The sequence below is a fragment of the Cylas formicarius genome, unplaced genomic scaffold, assembly GCF_029955315.1.
Source record: "Cylas formicarius isolate icCylForm1 unplaced genomic scaffold, icCylForm1.1 PGA_scaffold_2__14_contigs__length_35257938, whole genome shotgun sequence".
In the NCBI taxonomy this organism is placed as follows: Eukaryota; Metazoa; Arthropoda; class Insecta; order Coleoptera; family Brentidae; genus Cylas; species Cylas formicarius.
Window position 1 is genome coordinate 32,446,493 of NW_026844319.1, and position 20,468 is coordinate 32,466,960.

Genomic DNA, 20,468 nt, shown 5'->3' on the forward strand with positions numbered 1-20,468 from the left:
TTTGTTAATTTTTTGTAATAACTTTCTATCTGTTTAGCATTTGTTGACGGATATGCATTCATAACTGGAAGGCCGTTTTCTTAAATGACCAAAGATCGCTAGCAAAGACAGCAGTTATTAAATAATCTCAAGATTGGATTGGAATAGAAAACACTGAGGAGTCAAGATATCTGAATAAATTCTTCTAATTTCCAGACCATCTATCACAAAAGCCTCAGCAGCTGACCCAAAAACCTCAGTTAATAATATATCCAGACCGTTTTCTCTGCACTACAAGTTCACCACGTCATCACTCAGATCTCTTCTACGTGTCAATACTGAACGACACCCGAGCGCACCACCGTTTCTCAGGAAATATAATTGTTGATGCTGACGTGATGTCTTATTTTCCAGCAATGAAGAAAAACAACAGACCGTAGCGGTTTGGATCCGGTACTCCAGAGAAAGCAATAAGGTTTGCCGTGATGACGGATTACCAAATCGTTCAAAATCAACTATTACGAGCTTATTTTTAGCTTATTTACAAACAAAATTGTTTTGTGCAAAATTATCAGTACATAAAGTACACAACTGATAGCAACTTTTAAAATAGACAAAAAAATAATATTACGACAATGTATGCATTAACTAACTCACTCACTGGACTAGTGTTTAATAATCATATATTAACAATTAGCAACTTTTAGTTGTAAATGACAATGTATTTGCAGGTTTTTTTCCACCACATTGCCGGAACTAACTGATTTTGATTAATGCTATAGTATCTCAACATTTCTGAGTCACCTCTGGAAAGTTATTCTAACTTGGTCACTAACTAACTTCCAATCCTAGAAATCTCTTCCAACTGTCATTCCGTTAGTCACCGGTTTCAACTCAAATAGAATTATTAACTTAACATTACAATGATGAAATAACTGACTGATTTGTCTTAAGCCATGGTGATAGATCCCATTTATCAAGCTGCATCCAGATTTGATCAAGAAACATTAGTTTTAACTTTTTTTGCCCAAGAGTGTTTCGACAGAAAAATTGAAACTTCTTTTATCAGATACGATATGGTTAAGGCGACACAAAAATTGAAAATATTTAATTCTAACCTATTTCATGTTACTTTCACTGCACACAACTCGCCGAGGAATTTGGTTAGCCGCTGCCATATTTTATGCCGAGAATTAGTTCAAAACCTATCGAAGATTTAAACCATTCATCTTCTGCCAGTCTAATAAATGCAAAAACTCTTTCTTCTAACCCAACGGTGAATAAAAAAATTAATATCTTTAAGAACCAATTATTTTGTTGTACTTATTGCACCAACACTAGAAATTGGAGGCTACCTCTGTTTATTTTACAGATCGAGTTCCTTTACAAGTTGCTATTATCTGAATGTGTAATTGGTATTGTGATGGGTGTTTTTTTTCGATGTATAGAACTTTAAGTTGGCATTACTATTCAAGATGGCGACCGATTTAACAGCTGTCAAGTGATTTATTCTCAGTTTGGTTAGTTAGTTAGTGCAATTTTATTTCGAAAATAATGGTTCTGTGCGGAATACGTATCGCGCACTACGTCCATTTTATCGTCGACAAAATCGTCCATCAGGGCAGTTAATTCGATTAACCATGGAACGTTTTCGCACCACGTTTACTCTTATTGATAACTCGCATCGCCAGAGACGCCGTACGGTGCGTACAGAAGAAACTATTGCCGCTGAAGAGCGTAGCATCGAGGAAGACCCGAATGAGTCCATCCGCCGTCGAGCACAGGAATTGGATCTGTGTCCATCCACTTTATGGAAGGTCCTGAGGAAGGATCTTGGTTTACGTGCTAACAAAATCCAACTCGTGCAAGAATTGAAGCAAAACGATTAACAAGTAAGGCGTAGATTCGTCGAATGGGCGCAAAACGAGATTGCCGTTGTTCCCGATTTTCATAAGGAAATTTTGTTTACCGATGAAGCGCACTTCTGGTTGAATGGCTACGTCAACAAACCAAACTGCCGCATTTGGAGCGAAGCTAATCCTCAGGTGTATGTCGAAACACCGTTACATTCAGCAAAAATTAACTGTTTGGTGCGCTTTATAGGCTGGTGGAATCATTGGTGCGTACTTCTTCAAAAACGATGATGGCCAGAACGTTACAGGCAATGGTAATCGGTATAGAGCTATGATTACTAACTCTTTCATTCCTGAATTGAATAACCATGATGTCCAGGAGATGTGGTTACAACAAGACGGCGCAACATGTCACACAGCTCGTGCCACAATCGATTTATTGAAAGACACGTTTGGTGACCGCCTAATTTCAGGTTTTTATCTTGTGATTTGACACCTCTAGACTGCTTTCTGTGAGGCTACGTAAAGTCATTGGTCTATTCGGATAAGCCACAAACGCTTGACCATTTGGAAGACAACATTCGCCGTGTTATTGCCGATATGCGGCCACAAATGTTGGAAAAAGTCATCGAAAATTGGACGTCCAGATTGGACTACATCCGCGCCAGCCGTGGCGGTCATATGCCAGAAATCATATTTAAAATGTAATGTTTTATTGCAAAAAAAACACCCCTTATTATAGGATTTCTGAAGAACGCGTTTAATTATAAAAAAATAGTTTTGGCTTAATGTACATTATTTTTCATATATTAAAAATGCATATTTACATTTTTTGTTCGTTTATTTCAGATATTCTGAAAATTTTATGCATTTAAATGCTCACATATTGGGGTTTTTCTCTTGTTTCTACTCCTTGCTCATACATACAGAGAATCAGCCAACAATTATAGATGAGATACGTTTTCAAATCAAATTGAAAACGTCAACATCCATCTGTAAATAGTTCCGCCCGTCATCGGTCTCAAGTTGTTCAGCAATCTTCCATGCCTTTCCAACAGCCATTCTTCCCATGGTGTTTGTCGATGATAGTAGGCAAACACTTCCTGGAGCTAGGAGCAACACTTCCGTCATTCTGTAGTCAAACTGAACAGGGATACCCTCCATACTTTTCACAAAACTTCTGGATTCTTCTTGCGTCGGTTTTTGTTGCTGACGTTTCGCCAATCATCCTCTTGGCTTCTTCAGAGCTTAACTGAAACTGAAAGTAATTGACATACTTCCGTACTAACGATTTTTGCCTTTCACAAGTATTAAATTCTACGTAAAAAGTTGTTGAATATACAACATTTTTCACAGCAAAAAAGCTGCATCGTACATTTCAAAATACTAACAGCAAGGCAACGTTATTGTTTCAAATTTATTTTCGCAGTCCTCAAACTCCATTTTCATATCGCGCTTCAATCTAAACCAGTCCAGTTTATGGTTACTTTATTTCGTGTAACTACTTGTTTGTTTACTTAATATTTTCGGTTATGCCTCGAAGATAAACTTCTTCACATAACAAAAACTGTAATAAAATATTTCGTTATCTTGATCAAAATCGAGCATATACCCATTAATAACTACAATGGGGGTACACCTAGCCGACCAAACCCGGGAATAATTTTGCATAAATTTTCCATGCCCCGTTAATTACGTCTAGTTATGATTTTTGAAGGAATCCTTCTTCCGAAATAAAAGCTTTAATGAGAAATTCGAGTAAATCGCTTCCGGTATCCCTTTTGTTTGTTTTTTACGAGCGTTCTCGTTTTCAACCGGGCCTGCGATCTTGTACAGATTACTCCCATATTACGTCGTAATTTAATCCGAATTTAAATGTAAATTCTGTATAGTTTCCCAAAAAAATAGGCGGGAACAACTGTTGCTACCCATTCGGTCCAAACTTGCGATAACAAATAAAAAGAATGTAATTCGTAAGGTGTACATGTGTAAATAATACACCTGATTATTTACCAACAATACTTATTTATCAATGTACGAGGTCTGTAAATGAAGTAATGAAATTGGTAACGTGCCTTGTGATTTTTTTTATTTATTTATATTTATATTTACTTTATGTTTCTGTTAAATAAATTTTAAAAAATGGTGGCAGAATATCATTGGTTAAGCGTTGACAGCTTTATTTGGAACTAATATGTTATTGCATCGCAAAAAAACGTCTTAAATTCGTTGTTAAACGTCAATAAGTGACTGTAAATCCCTAATAAATCGCTGTAAATCATCTTAATTTAATAGGTTTTCTTAATATGGAACTCGTCTAATATTGTTGGTTAAAGCTTGGTAGCATCATTTGAAAATCATTTGTCACTTTTATATATATAGCCCTACATCGAGAAAAAACGACTTAAAACCACAGTTAATCTACAATAAATCGGCGTAAATCCTCAATAACTCCCATTATCTGCGAAAAAACAGCCACTATTTTCTCAGACTCCCATTATTTTCGTTCTTAATTAAATATATTTTCGTTTTTCGAACATCATAAAGCGCTTGTCACTTTTATTGCGATCGCATCGCAAAATACTGCTTCGCTCAGTTGAGTTGAGTTAATAGTTATTAATCGTCAATAAATCAGAGTAAATCCTCAATAACCCGCTATAGATCATCTGCGGGAAATCAGGGGCTATTTTCTCACAATCCTGTTATTTTTCTTCTTAATTCAATACTTTTTCAATTTCCTAATGTGGTAAGACATAAATTAGTGCAGAATATATCGAATTTATCGCACTTCGTATACATATAAATCTCGTATAATAATGTCATCTAAGCCCTTACATTAGAAAATCATAAAAAGGTTTGGCACTATATTGCAAAAAAAAGGGCTTAGATCCGCTGTTGATCGTCAATAAATCAGCGAAAATTCTGAGTAACTTGCCATAAATGATCTGCTAGAAATCATCCGCTATTTTCTTACACTTCTATTATTTTCATTTTTAATTAAATGCATGAGTCTCATCATTTAATTTGCAAAGCTCGTCTAATATTCGTTGGTTAAGCCGTGATAGCCGCATTTGAAAATCATGAAACGCTTATCACTTTTATGGCATCGCATCGCAAAAAAAGATCATAAAATGTTTATCATTTTTATGGCATTGGGAATAAACGACTTAAATCCGCTGTTGATCACCAATAACTCGGCGTAAGTTATCTACGAGAAATCAGTGACTAGTTTCTCACACTCCTGTTATTTTCGTTATTAATTAAATACTTTTTCCTTTTCCTAACATAGTAAGACATAAATTAATGTATAAAATATCGAATTCGCAACGCTTCGTGTATGTATGTATGTAAATCAACCTCGTTACTTAATATGCAGACTTTGTGTAATACATTATTTTAGAATTGAAAACTCTATTTGAAAATCATAAAACGCTTCACTTTTATCTCACCATATCGCAAATTAAACGGCCTAATTGAAATCCGTCGTTAATCGTCAGTAAACCAGCGTAAATCTTCAATAACCCACCGTAAATCGTCTGCCGGAAATCGGCGTCTATTTTCTCACACTTCTTTCATTTTCATCCTTAATTACATAGGGAAAACCGGCTCAAATCCGCAGTTAGTTGTTTATACATCAGCGTAAATCATCGATAAAACGGCGCAAATGCTCAATAACCCGCCAGAAATGATATGCGAGAAATCGGCTCAAAGCCGCAGTTAATCGTTTATAAACCAGAGTAAATCATCGATATAACGGCGCAAATGCCCAATAATCCGCCAGAAATGATATGCGGGAAATCGGCGGCTATTTTCTCACACTCCTTCATTTTCATTCTTAATTACATAGATAAAAATGGCTGACATCCGCAGTTTATAAATCAGCGTAAATCATCGATAAAACGGCGTAAATGCTCAATAACCCGGCAGAAATGGTCTGCGAGAAATCAGCGGCTATTTTCTCACACTCCTGTCATTTTCATTCTTAATTAAATAGGGCAATCGGCTCAAAGCCGCAGTTAATCGTTTATAAACCAGAGTAAATCATCGATATAACGGCGCAAATGCCCAATAATCCGCCAGAAATGATATGCGGGAAATCGGCGGCTATTTTCTCACACTCCTGTCATTTTCATTCTTAATTGCATAGATAAAAATGGCTGAAATCCACAGTTTATAAATCAGCGTAAATCATCGATAAAACGGCGCAAATGCCCAATAATCCGCCAGAAATGATATGCGGGAAATCGGCGGCTATTTTCTCACACTCCTGTCATTTTCATTCTTAATTACATAGGTAAAAATGGCTGAAATCCGCAGTTTATAAATCAGCGTAAATCATCGATAAAACGGCGTAAATGCTCAATAACCCGCCAGAAATGATATGCGAGAAATCGGCGGCTATTTTCTCACACTCCTGTCATTTTCATTCTTAATTACATAGATAAAAATGGCTGAAATCCGCAGTTTATAAATCAGCGTAAATCATCGATAAAACGGAGCAAATGCCCAATAATCCGCCAGAAATGATATGCGGGAAATCGGCGGCTATTTTCTCACACTCCTGTCATTTTCATTCTTAATTACATAGATAAAAATGGCTGAAATCCGCAGTTTATAAATCAGCGTAAATCATCGATAAAACGGCGCAAATGCCTAATAATCCGCCAGAAATAATATGCGGGAAATCGGCGGCTATTTTCTCACACTCCTTCATTTTCATTCTTAATTACATAGATAAAAATGGCTGACATCCGCAGTTTATAAATCAGCGTAAATCATCGATAAAACGGCGTAAATGCTCAATAACCCGGCAGAAATGGTCTGCGAGAAATCAGCGACTATTTTCTCACACTCCTGTTATTTTCGTTCTTAATTAAATACGTTTTCTTTTTCCTAAAATGGTAGGACGTAAATTAATATATAAATTATCGAATTTGCGGAGCTTCGTGTATGTGTACGCAAGAGCGGTTCGAAAAGAGTTTCGCTAGCACACACGTCCTCCCTTTACGTGTTAATTTTCACGCAAAGATTGGCCCCGGCTAACTTAATTTCCATACATCGGGGTTTTAATTGCGCACATAACTCTATAGTAATTTATTTGAGTCGAACCTATAAAGTCCGTGTTTATACGGCGCAAACGCTTGTCTATCAGATTTACAATTTTTAGCGAACGGTCGTTGTAAACGACTTAATTAGAAAAACGAGCTGGCGTGAGGGGGTAACAGAAAGGAAAAGCATTTTATAATATCCGTTATAAATACCCGGCGAAATTAATAATTAAACATTAAGGAGAGCGGCGATGGAAACGAAAACTGCTCCTTGGCACGAAAGGGACGAATCGCGCAGGACCGGACTTCGAGAACTGCCATTTTTGAACTAAATTTGTAATAATAATAATGATCACCATACAAAACTTGGTAAACCAGATTTTACGCAGCCATAAGATTTCACAGATTTCGCGGCTTTCATAAATATTTCACGCATTTCAGAGTTCACGTAATGCGCAAGGATTTCACAGATTTAAATGTAATTTTTGCGAATTTCACCAATGTTAAGAAATAAGAATAAAAATAAAGAACTTTTAATTCCGTCGTAATTAGATAACTATTAACTTAAAAATAATACCTTTTTTTTTTCGAAAAATATTTTTTGTAAATATTTTTTGTAAAAAAATTAATCAATTGTTTCCTTTCTCTTCAAGTTTAATTAAGTAATTTTCTCCCTAGAAATTTTGATTAAAAAAAATTACAGTAAATGCCAAATGGAAGAGATACAACGAAACTAGTTTCTTCCACATGGGAGCTACCTTTTTTTTTACAGTTTAGTCGCAATTTGGATGGAGTAAATATAAATGTAATAATAAAAAAAAAATACTGAAACAAACGAATCAGTGACATGAAAAATGGATAAATAAATGAATATAATTTTTTATCCATGGATCATTAGTTGATGAGACGTCTCACAAATAAAGTTTGATTAAGTTTATAGTTCTTACACAAGACTTAGGTAGTCCAAAATTGTTATTTATGCACATATTGGCATTTTTTTAGTATTATTTGTTTATTGTGATTTGTCTATAGTGATTTCATTAATGGAAAGCACTCAAAACTCTTAACAAATTCTTAGAAATGTTTCATAGATAACAAAGGCTTCATACATTTCAGTGAAAAAAAAGATATATATATATATATATATATATATATATATATATATATATATATATATATATATATATATATATATATATATATATATTCGCGTATTGATTCACGGATGGAAAAATGTGATGACACTATACTCCGGGATATCATCCGTTCGCTCGTTGAACTCCGACTGGTATCCTGCATCCGACTGGAATCCTGCAAATCCTGCAAATCCTGCATCCGACTGGAATCCTGCAGACGTTTCTCCAAAATCTCACTCACAGTGACTAACCAAAACTAACCAAAATCTCACTACAGGATTCCAGTCGGATGCAGGATTTGCAGGATTCCAGTCGGATGCAGGATTCCAGTCGGAGTTCAACGAGCGAACGGATGATATCCCGGAGTATAGTGTCATCATATATATATATATATATATATATATATATATATATATATATATATATATATATATATATATATATATATATATATATATATATATATATATATATATATATATATATATATATATATATATATATATATATATATATATAATCATTGCTTATATTGATTTTGTAATTTATAAATTTATTTTGTAATTTTAGGGATTACGAAATATTCTCTAGGCAAGAAATCTCTCCTAGAAGGCTGTAGATATGATTTATTTGTATATTTTGTTTACTTAAGCAGTGAAAACAGAAAAGGCGATCAATTTTTTTTCTCCCCTTGCTTTTATTAATCACGGTCTTGGTAAACTTCGATTTGTTTATGACATCCTCGTTATTATTTATATAATTAATTTCACAGTATAACTTTATTAAATATTTGACTACTTCTTTATCATTTTATTGAAATATTTTTTCAGTTTTGGCTTATTAATATCATTGGGTATTTAAATGGATCGATTGACAAAAAAGATGATAGTATGAGGGTTACTATTGTTAATTTAATTTTATTACAAAAACTACGAAATTATTTATTATTATCTCCGAAGACATTTAATAAACAAGTGAAATGGCTTCCAAAATGACGAGATTTTCCTAAAATAAATGGCATGATATATTTCAAGACGTTTAAAATCATTGTACCTACTAATGTGATCCGTTAGTTTCGTTTTGCCACCCATATGACATCCGAAATTTCGTTCTAAATAGTACTATTTATTGTTGTGTCACCACAAATAAATTCTTTCACAAACTGCTAAACAATACGCATATAAACAAGTATTCCTCCATTGATGTCAATCTCAGCATGCGCGTCAGCTTGCTGCAACGCTCATAGATGGCGGTGTTTCCATTCTCATCTGTTGTTGCAATGTTGCAAAAAAAAATTATGTCCCCTTAAAAACGATTCTGAAACTTTTTTTTCCTGAACGTGAAGTCCAGACCTGCGCGCAGAATAAAAATGCCTCCTATTGGCGGCTCCAAAGTAAAACTCTACATATTTATTGGTGCGATTATTCATTAAATTTAAATTAATCAGTCGCGTGTAAACGTTAAAGTTACACTAGATCGCCGAGGATACACGACGTAACATCGTTAGTATCGTCTAACAAGGTGTAAAATTAATCACCATTGCTTGAACGATTTTTAAAAGAATAACTTGTCGCTCGTCTTATATATATATCGCGCCGTTTCTAAGTGCCTTGTTAATGATTTTTCTTTGTCGATACTGCGACGGCTTCCCGAATTGACTTTGAAGTCGAGTCTCTTTGAGTTAACGCCGTTGTAGTCCCTCTCGTCGCTTGGCGGCTTTGGTGGCGATTTATAAAAAAAAAAAACATAAAGCAACAACGAAACGAAACTTTTCCCACGTGTCGAGCATAGAGAGGTAAGAAGCAAAGGCAAGCAAACTATAAGGGAGACCCAACTGACAGTCTGACGTTAATATAACCTCAATTATGAGTCTTTAATTACGTTGCGGCCGGCGTAGATTTTACCAAAAATTGGCCGGTTATATTAGGGCTTAAAAAGGGATAGCGAACAAATGAAGCGACCCCCACAGAACTGCTGGTCTAATGAGGCAAAGGTACAATCAATACAGTAACCAATGTATCGAAGCGAAATGTACGTTGGGCTCAAATTAGGCTTTTCAAGCTACTTCACAGAAGCGTTTACTTAACCGTTGCGCAATCTCGGGGTCAAAATTTGCACCCAACTTTCATTTACAAGAAGGCGAGTCAAATTTAGTAGTGACCTGTTATATCGGCGAATGGAAATTTGAGTGGTGGTTAAAAGGCACAGCAGCCGGCGCAACCACCGAGTTATATTGCAGTAAGTGGGAGAGCATGTATTGTTTACATAATTTTTAGGTTAGTTATCTTTATACTTTTAACAAGCGGATACAGTTACAACTTTGAAGTTGCTTAATTATGAAAATCCGTAATCCTGCAGTTTACGTATATAGTACATGGGTCATAGATTTTCAAAATATTAACTAATTGGTTCAAGCGAGTACCAGCAGGTGGCACTATCTGTTGTTAAAAGAAGCAATTGGTTTGAGCGAGTATCCGTACATGATCGGTTGTGGCGCCATCTTTTGTTGGGAGAAGGAACTAGTTAGTTCAGACTCGCACCAGTAGATGGCCCGATAGTGGCGTCGTCTACCACCACGAGATCGAACTAGTTCTCGTACACGCCGATTTTAGCTCCGCCTGCCTTCGAACTAACTAGTTCAAGAAGACACCGCGGGATGGACCGATTGTAGTGCCTCCGTTGACCTCTAAACAAAGATGTTACAAGTATAGGGAAACTTTTAATTTAGACAGGCACCAACACCGAGAGCCCATAAATGTCTTGAGATAATAATAACAAAACAATGTAGATATTACTTAAAAACAATTTATTTCGGATACCATCACAAAAAGACATAAAAACGCAGAAACACATAAACTACTTAGTGTTCTGGAAGGAGCAAAGCCTGTTATCAAAACAAAATAATTTGAAAACTTAAAGAAACGCATGAAGAACATGTGCCATCTTGTACAACACAATTTGAAACTTCTTTTGCCGAGCAATCAATGTTTTTTTAGGTTGGAATTCAAGGCTAATTTTTCTACTCCAGATCAGATCAAAATCTGACAAGGCAGGAATTTATATTTGCCACACATAATTTCCAGTAATTTGCAAATTTCAAATAAAGAAATGACATTTTCGAAAATCATTTCTTTTCTTTGATAAACACTTCAGTGTCACATATATTTGTACACGCTCGCGCGTGCATCGACAAGATACTTGAATGCATTTGTTCCAATCGTCCAGGTACCTCAAAACAGCTCAACTAAGCGTTTCCTAATTTTTAAGCTTGGCCACCTGACCTAACGTAACTTAAAGAATAGTTTAATAGAAAACAGTTTTCAATTTTATATTATTTAGCAACCAATGCCAAAACAAAAAACAGCAACCCTAAAAACTGAAAACTTTATTAGTGGGCCAAATGTGGAACATGTTCAGAGCGAACCGCCAATTCGTCACAATCGCATATCGACACGCTAAATTTGAAATTTCTAGGCGGTTTTATAAATAGGCTGACGATATTGTTTGACCCTAGCCACGCAACCATAAAATTTTGTAAGTTAAAAGTTGAGAAACGAGACCCACGCCTGAACATCTCAATTTCAATCAAACTTTTCAGTTTACAGCAATTTTTCGAAAATCATAATCGAACTTCGTAACAATCTCGCCGCTTTTAGCCTACCAAAGCCAACTGTCTAAATGCACAGATTCCATTATACTTCTTCACGATGGCCAAATTTGCTGAGGACACTCGCCCATTACCGACATCCGCTGACGCCATGCAGTACAAACCGCAGCCCGTTGAAATTAAAAGCTTTTTTTACTGTACTGCATTGTACAGTAAAAAAAAAAACACGAAAATTCGAAACCATTTTTTGGTGGTATTACGGTGGGAACGCGATAAAATAGAAGCAACTGTAAGAATAGAAATAAGTAGAGAAAATCCAGTGTTTTAAAGCAGGTTTATTAAATATTTTTTTTTACTTTTACAAGGTTTTGGAAGTATGTAAACGTAATATGTACAAGTCCTGTTAGCGAGACCAGCCAAACGCATAAATTAATAAATAACGAATGCATCTTTCCGCAGGGCGGGAGGGGAGAGGAGTCGTCGAAAACCCCCCACTTGTCATTGTCGTGTCTCGATGGACGCGTATATTAGAGAGCAAAACTCACCTGCCCCCGCCCCCGCCGCAGTTGCTCGCGCATCATAGATTCCCCGCCCCATAAAAAAAGTGACGCGATTCGACGACTCCGCGACTGCTTTTTCCTAACGAGATCAGTCCTAACCTACATTTATACAGGGTATCGCATAGGAGTTGGTCCAACCTGCACTAGGTGATAGGCACAGTAATTTCTGATCAAAACCTATAAACGCCGTTCGTTAAAAATATATGTAAAAACCGCAAAAAAGCTTTGGATGATATTTTACTAAATACAAATACTAATGGTGTAAATCAAGGCAAAAGCGTAAAACAATAGTAATTAATGGCTCAGTGATATGTTTACACTTCTCCCTATTAGCCACGGTTTAAATCCAATAAGGCTTATATAAACTACTTCAACGTAAGCATAAAAGTTTGGGCTTTCATAATTTTGACCATTTTTAATGAAGTGAAGTGAAGTGAAGACTTGCCGTATTTCATACGGTAGAAAGAAATATTCAATCGTTTTTTCCATTATACGAATTTATCAACCACGCACAATTACGAAATAAAATGAACGGAAATTCAAAAAGGCTTAAAGCCGGGAGTGTAGATAAATGTTTTATGGGTCAAAAATATTGTTGAATTCGAATATTTTCTACATAATACTTCGGTTAAAAGTGAAGAAGACAGAGCATTGGGCCTTGTTAAAAGAACTTTGCAAGTAATCATTGCCTTAAAACTCTATTTTACATTTTTGTTTTGGAATATGTTTGTAAGGTATGGTCTCCTTACTATAGCCGTTATCTTTAACAGATCGAGAGAGTGCAAAAATAATTTTAGAACTCTTAGCAAAAGAAGGAAATATAATTGATTCCAAAAGCCCCTATAAAATTTTAAATCGATTGCCTTTGATAGAGCTCTGAGAGGCATCAACCTATTTAATGTTCGATTTCAAATAATTTTTATTCTTGTATGTTGAATTTTTCTTACCGCAACTTTCGGAACTGTGTCTCCGGATTATTTATTTTGCTTATTTTTAGTAGTAGTCCAATCGCGGGAAATGACCGGTCCTATAATAAACTTTCTTCTTAAAGTTTAATTGTTAAAGTAGTTTAACATCATTGAATGGAACTCCACTTTTAGGTCAAGTTTTTCTGTTTTCCTTTACTTTTTTTTGGTAATCTTTTGCTTTCATTAATAGAGGCGTTTAGAGTTTAAAAATATATTAATGGAGGCGTGGATTTAAGAGCAAGTGTAGAGCAAAAACTAATTATATGTGACTACAGAAGCGACCTCTACTATCACCCCGACGAGTTTGTACCACGACCTACGGGACGCCATGTACATATACGGTTGAAGAGGAAAAAACGTGTAGCCTCGGAGCCGACACGTTGAGGGGGAAAAAAATAATTCCGTTCTCACGGACGCAGGGACTAAACCAACCGAGTGCTCTACTACTACTGTTTTTGCGTCGACGGTCACACAGGGCGCGGTCATAGGTCGCTCAGGACAAAGAAAAACAATTCAAAAAAAATAAAAAATAAAAAGTATCACTTTGTAACAATAAAACGAAATACGTCGCAATCGGCGGGCATCGATTCTGAAACTAACCCTTCTTTTTCCCGCCCCTCCGTTCGCCTTTTTCCCACTCACGGCTTTTCGATTTCGAACCGAATTGCGCGAGGAGAGGAGGAAATCAGACCTATCGTTTACGAACACATAAAATACTCGCCGTGATCGGGACCGAGCGACCGATCACACCGTGCCCCGCCCCCCTCGCGGCTCGCGCGCAATAAATAATTCGGACGAAATAAATTAGTGAGGGTCGGTTCACAATAACATCTCGCGCGCGGAAGGAAAACCGAAACGGAAAACGATTAACTAATCAGTTCACTTCTTGGTGGGCGTGCCCCGTTGCGTCATACCCTCGAAGCGCTTGAACGTGTAGTTGATGAACACCCAGTCCTTGTAGGTGATGTCGCCGTCCTGGGGCATCGGCGCGGAGGCTGAAAAGAACGGGGACAATGTCGACGGGAACAGAACAAAAAATATGCCACGATGACGTAATAAAAAAATAGCCACTTTGATACCCACTCGATTAACTATCCCTAATAATTGCATTGTGTTCAGATTTCATCCTTACGTGTACTAGTCATCTTAAATTTCTTGTTATTTTCTATATAGTTATAATATATAATATATAAGTTATATCTAAATTTTCAAAATATGTAATATATTGAGCGTTCGTAATTAACGAATAAGAGATGCCGTAGATGGCAGCACAATCAACCAAAGGTCCCCTCGGCTTATTCGCTTCGTTTTCGTTTGAAGAAAATGTGTACTTTTTTGAGTATTTTGAAAAGTCATTGTATTCTTTTTATATATCATTTGTTATCGCTGCAAATATTATGGTTAAAACGAAGTGTCGTTTTTCAAAAAACTCTCCAAACCCATTGAAACCCAAATGACATTAACATATGCACATGGGTCCGATTCTGCTTCGTTTCGTAGCAACAGGTTGTTGGAGAGTGGTTATTTTTTTTATTTATCCCCAATTTATCTAACACGGGTCTTAAAAATCTTTAAAAAATAAAGATAGCCAAAACAGTACATAACCCAAAATGAATGCATTCATTTCATTAAAGAAATCTAAATCGACAAAGGCACTGAATATCCTTTCTAATTTTGCTATTAAAAATAAAAATCGCAGTGGGGGAGCAATACTCTGTCCAACAGTGCAACAACTACCACTAAAATATAAGAAGGAACAGAACAAATATGAATAAATAGAGGGGTTAGGAAGGGAGACACAATATAGGCGAAACTTTTTAATTTGGCACTGAAAGACATATTCAAAAAATGAGCTATTTACGATATGCTGATGATAATAGTACAATAACAAACAACGAGCTGATTGAAATGATCGAAGAACTAGATATGCAAGCCCAAAGAGTGAATTATAGAATAATAGAACAAGTCAAAGATTACATATATCTGGGACAACAGATCAAAATGGATAAAGGGAATCAAACAGCAGAAATCAAAAAACGATGCAGCAATTAGAAACCTCAGTTTTAACCAAAAAATATCCACAGTATATGAAGACCAGAGTTTTTAACTAATGAATAATGGCAGTAGACACACATGAGGCACAAGTACGGACCTTTAAAAAAGATAATGTAAACAAGATAAACAGAAAGACATAAGCTGAGCACAAAATTAAAGGATAACAGAAGAAAAACTAAACTAAAACCGGAGATGCCGGAAAAGTGAAGTGAATAAAGTGAAAAGTGAAATCAAGTGATCATACAATGGAGACCATGGGAAAATAAAAGTGAATGATGAGGGATAGCATGTGATTGAGAAGCAAAATTAAGGAAGGCCTCTGTACGTACAATATCAGACGTAAGATGCTGAATAGAAAGATTGTAGCGATAGCCCATACGCACGGCACTGGTCAAGTTGTCTAAACTCTTTTTGTAGTAAAATATGTACCAGTGTAAGCATTAACACTTTGAACTTTAAATTGACCACTGTACACGTGAATCCTTTTGATTGGTTGAACTGTCCAAACGGAACGGTCGATTTTGATTGGCTGGGTAAGATAGGAAAATCTAAACATAAAGTAAAACAATAATGTTTATTTTCAATCAGAGTTTTAATTTTAAGCCTTAAAATAACTTTTACCCTCCAAATTTTATCGGAATTGCTACAGTAGTTATCGAAAAATTTGGAGAACAGAACCAGAACTATAATTTGCTTCAATTTTCATTTTTGGTATATCTGTTTATGTAAAATAAATTTAATTAGTAGTTTTTTTTACTATCCATCCCCGTGGAAAAATATTACAAGGTAATTGTGGAATTCGAAAAATTATTTTGTTTATTTATTGCAAGACAAGGTTCTACAAATTATTGTTGAGATTTGTAAGATGCATTTCATACTGAAACCTATCTAGAGTCTTTCAGAGAGCAAACGGCGAACAATAAAATTCTAATTAACATTTTCCACGTGGCAGTGTAGTGGAAAAAATCACCCCTCAAAATATCACTCGTCATTTTAACCTTCGTTGTGCCGTGTGGGGTACAAATGTACCCGAACTCAATTTGTCTTATATTCTTTTTAAAAACTTTACACAATGGTTCCTCAATTTTATTTATTGTAATTGCAGAAAAATTAATAATACAGCAGAAAAAAATCAATGCGAACGAGTCGTCTTAGATCTTGTCAGAGACCTAGGAACCGGATATGGCATAACCATAGTTTTTAACTCGCAGATAAACTATTAGAGAAACAAATGATTCTGCGGAACATTACGAAAAAATAAATCCTATATTCCCGAAGAACTATTGACAAAACTTTATAAACCTGTCTTTATGTTATGCTGGCCTTAAAAAGCATTTATTTTATGGAGTGCAAAAGTGCCAGACGAAAAATCGAAAAGCAAAGACAGCGGAACAAAATTTCTTTGAGACTTAGGATAGTCGTTGATTAGGGAAAATGTCATAAGATTTAAAACGGAACCAAGAATTCCCAAAAATTTTCATGGACCGACCATAGTGTAAAACAGATAATTTGCAGATTATGTGTGGACAAACGTAAGAGTTAATATGAGTAGAGGAGTTCGTCTAACTTATTTTTAACATTTTTCAATAAATATAATATGATTTATACATATTTTATTTACATTAACTATTTAATTTCGTTGTTACAGTGTATATCTGCGAGAATTGTCTTCAAATTAGAGTGGAGTGGAGGTTAATTACCTCCAAAATGTGAAAAACAAGTAAGTACTCACGAATTTCTAATTTCACGTCTGGAAAATCGTCAAAGTTCGACGTGTCGTCTATCGACCTGACCTCTACCGGTATAGCTGCCGGCCTCTCGCGTATATGCTCCCAATCTACGCCCCGGAAAAACGGGATCAGCTTCAAATCCTCGAGACCTTTCTGGGAACCCAGTCTTCTATCTGCTTCGCAGCAAAACCTACGAATCCAAATTCGTACCGTATCGCTCGAGATTGACCAATCGGAACTCACTTAATGATCGTATCTTTGGCGTCTTCGGATATGGGCACCTCCGCCGGGAACACCAACGTTTCCCTCCAGTTCATCACTTTCCTGTAGGTGTCCTGCGGATTCTCCGAACAAAACGGCGGATATCCGATGAGCATCTCGTACATGATGACGCCTAACGACCACCAGTCGCACGCCGGTCCGTAACCAGTTTGGAGGAAGACCTCCGGTGCTATGTAGTCCGGTGTGCCGACAGTACTGTACGCCAATGCCCTCCGGTTCTTTTTCCAACTCTCCGCCCGCCTCTTGGAGTCCATCGGACTCGACGTAATGACTGGACGTGATAAAAAGAGGGAGGTAGGAATTAAAATTATTGAAGTAATGGAAACGCTGTTTCGAATATACAGGGTGCATCAAAAACAATCCTACAAAAAACACATTTATAGTGAAATTCTGCTCACTGACTTGAGTTTCGTTTTGCGATTTGTTGGATTTTTGCATTTATGCTTTTTCATTTTAATCACATTGTTATAAAAATCATTTTAAAAGTTGTTTTTGCCTTGCTTTTTTATTCTCCAAATAGGTCGTCGGTTAATAATTTCATTTTGTTTAGAGAAAATGGTTTTTAAGGAAACAGTGTACATACTTTCTTATACGATGTCTTCAAAATCTAGCAATACATCTCATTAAACTCAAAAACAATTTAAATCTGATTAATTATAAAAGGACCCGAATCAAAAGGTCTTCAGCAGCCACATCGGTACAGGGTGTTTTCAAGTACTTGATCAAACTTCAGGAACAAGTGATTATTAATTTTCAAGCCCCTTAAAATTGTTCTTCATAAATTAATAGATTAAAATAATTAATAGAAACGGCAAAGAGCCTAAAAAAACTTTTTTATAAGTTGAGTTATTCAGATTCAAATAAAAATAACATTTCCGTAGACAAACTACTCAAAGGCGATGCTACTGTCGTATTTTCCAATTTAGTTTTTAATTTTTAACACCCACACACAATGCCAGATTCGAAATATGCTCAAGAGATAAAACAGTTGTTACCTTTAGATGCTTAACAATTTAATATTGTGTTATAAATGTAATACCGGATTCAATTTTGAAAGAGAAAATTTATTATGCAATGACTCACTAAAATCAGACGGTTTCGCTTGACTGAGATCTCTGTAGAAGTCCGTCCGGTGCGACTTCTTCAGTCCCGTGCACAGCCCGAAATCGGACAGCTTGAGGTGGCCCTTCGCGTCGAGCAAAAGGTTGTCCGGTTTGATGTCCCTGTGGATGAAGCCCAGCTTGTGTATCGAGTCGATCGCGAGCGCCGTCTCGGCTATGTAAAACTGCGTACATTCTTCCGACAACGTGTCTTTCTTCATGAGAAGCGTCATCATGTCGCCCCCGGGCAAGAATTCCATTATCAGGTAAAGGTTGATGGGATCTTGGAAACTGCAACGAGTATAAACAAAGGTAGAAATGCTTGAACTACACGAGTACACTTCTTCTTCTTTAAAATTTACTTTGCAACGTTGGACAAATTCGGTAGGGGCCCTCGCCCATTGCCGACATCAGTTCTTGAATCATCTTCGAGGGACTCCTGCCCCATTCGAAAACGTTTTGCCCATTCTTTTACTACTTTTTAGGTGCTAACCCTTCTTTTGTCAAAAACTTTATGACTCAATTTGCGTTATTTGGGACATTTTTTCGGACGCGTCTTGACATAAATTTAAAAGACGACAAAGTTTTATCGTGATACTTTTTCTTAATTTGTTATCTAAATCGCTTTTATATTATTTTAAGTAGACTGCGTTTCAGAAATCAGTCACACGAATCGAAATTCCACATCTAGCACAGTAAAGAGCCCCTCGCAATTTCGTGCTGATAATTACGCACCTTGAAAGGTGAAAGTTATTAACCATTGTCGGCGGGTAAGTAATTACAATAACGTTTTAACGATAGAAGCCATTGGGTATCCTAGACGCCGCGGTAAACAATGAAACAATAAACCAATTTAGGAAAGAGCACCGCAATTTAATAAAAATTTCCTATCGATTTTAATCGAGTTTAACGAGCACTGACGGGAACGGCCGTCGGCTATTTTTGGCGAAACTAACCCGCAGGACACTCTAAAAGGGTTTGCGAACGAAAATCGTGTACCTAGGTATAACGTTTTTGCGATAATTTTTTTTTTAATAAAATGATTCCATTTGGACTTGTCTTCATACCGATTGTAAATTGGAAGCAATTTAATTGAGTCGATTGGCAGCATTTCTGTTTATTAAAATTTGTACAAAATTTCGGTTCAAAAATGAGTAAATTTTTTTAAAACTTCGTGTACTACATGCTCAATATTATACGGATAAAAGACCTAACGCGGCACCAGATCACTTCTTCATTTCATCCTAGTGCAATTGGTATACTCTGTCTCAATCTTCATCGTGCTGGCTTTTGTCGGCAATTATGGAAGTTACCCGCCGGCGGCAATAAAATTCGGTTCCGGTAGGTATTAAAGGACATAATATCAGGGACGGACTCTCAAAGGTTCGCCTTGATAAAGACGCTATATCATCATTTTCTATACGACGATTTTGACAATCACTACGCTAATTTCTTTTCTTTATTTCTCCACTCAAGTTTATTAGTAATCATTCTTATTTCGTGTGTAATACAGCGTGTGCGAATTATGCAAAATATGTGCGAGTCTAGTCAGGAGGCGCTCCCGCCCAACTGTAGAAAACACTATTCTGTTGAGACTAAGGAAGTTATAAACAATGTTTATTTGACTCTCATTGAACGGCCACATTGACGAAAATTCCAACATCAACTGTATGGAAAATTGTGAATAATCCCATTTCAGCGAGGAAAAAAAGAAGCGATGCTGACATTTTGTCGAGTGTAGATGAAAGTGATCAAGATATAATACGGCGTAAAATTTACCAGTATACGAGGAACAAAGCGTGCCTGCATTAGATATCTTAATTAGGAGGCTTGAAAAAGATGAAACCGGTGTTAAATGTGGCAGAACTACCTTATGGAAGTGCATTCAACACGTGGGTTTTAGATTGGGTTTAAAATTGTCAAAAGACAAGTTTTAATGGAATTTTTTAGAATTCGGAAATGGCGACTGGAATATCTAGATAAAATTAGGATTTACAGACAACAACAAAGGGCAATTATTTACTTGGATGAAACCTGGTTCGACATTTATGATACCCCGGAAAAAGGTTGGGTTGACTCAAGTAATAAGTGTAAAACAAACGAGCCAACAAAAAGAGGTAAAAGAATAACTGTTTTGCATGCTGGCTCTA

The 20,468-nt window shown here is 36.2% G+C and overlaps 1 protein-coding gene and 1 long non-coding RNA gene across 7 annotated transcripts in view; one reads left to right on the forward strand and one right to left on the reverse strand.

Annotated features, from left to right (window-relative positions):
- The window catches only part of LOC132697919 (uncharacterized), a 136,949-nt gene extending 119,996 nt beyond the window's left edge, over positions 1 to 16,953 (forward strand). The window contains exon 3 of the long non-coding RNA XR_009618321.1: positions 16,855 to 16,953. This is a non-coding gene — a long non-coding RNA (uncharacterized LOC132697919). The remainder of the gene's footprint in view (positions 1 to 16,854) is intronic.
- The window catches only part of LOC132697913 (serine/threonine-protein kinase tricornered), a 101,844-nt gene continuing 93,296 nt past the window's right edge, over positions 11,921 to 20,468 (reverse strand). For all 6 annotated transcript variants that reach the window (XM_060663675.1, XM_060663677.1, XM_060663676.1 and 3 more), the window contains 4 exons: positions 18,302 to 18,609; positions 17,180 to 17,489; positions 16,939 to 17,126; positions 11,921 to 14,146 (listed from right to left, as the gene is read on the reverse strand). In XM_060663675.1, the coding sequence (XP_060519658.1) occupies positions 14,031 to 14,146; positions 16,939 to 17,126; positions 17,180 to 17,489; positions 18,302 to 18,609 (922 nt within the window). In that variant the 3' untranslated portion in view covers positions 11,921 to 14,030. The remainder of the gene's footprint in view (positions 14,147 to 16,938; positions 17,127 to 17,179; positions 17,490 to 18,301; positions 18,610 to 20,468) is intronic.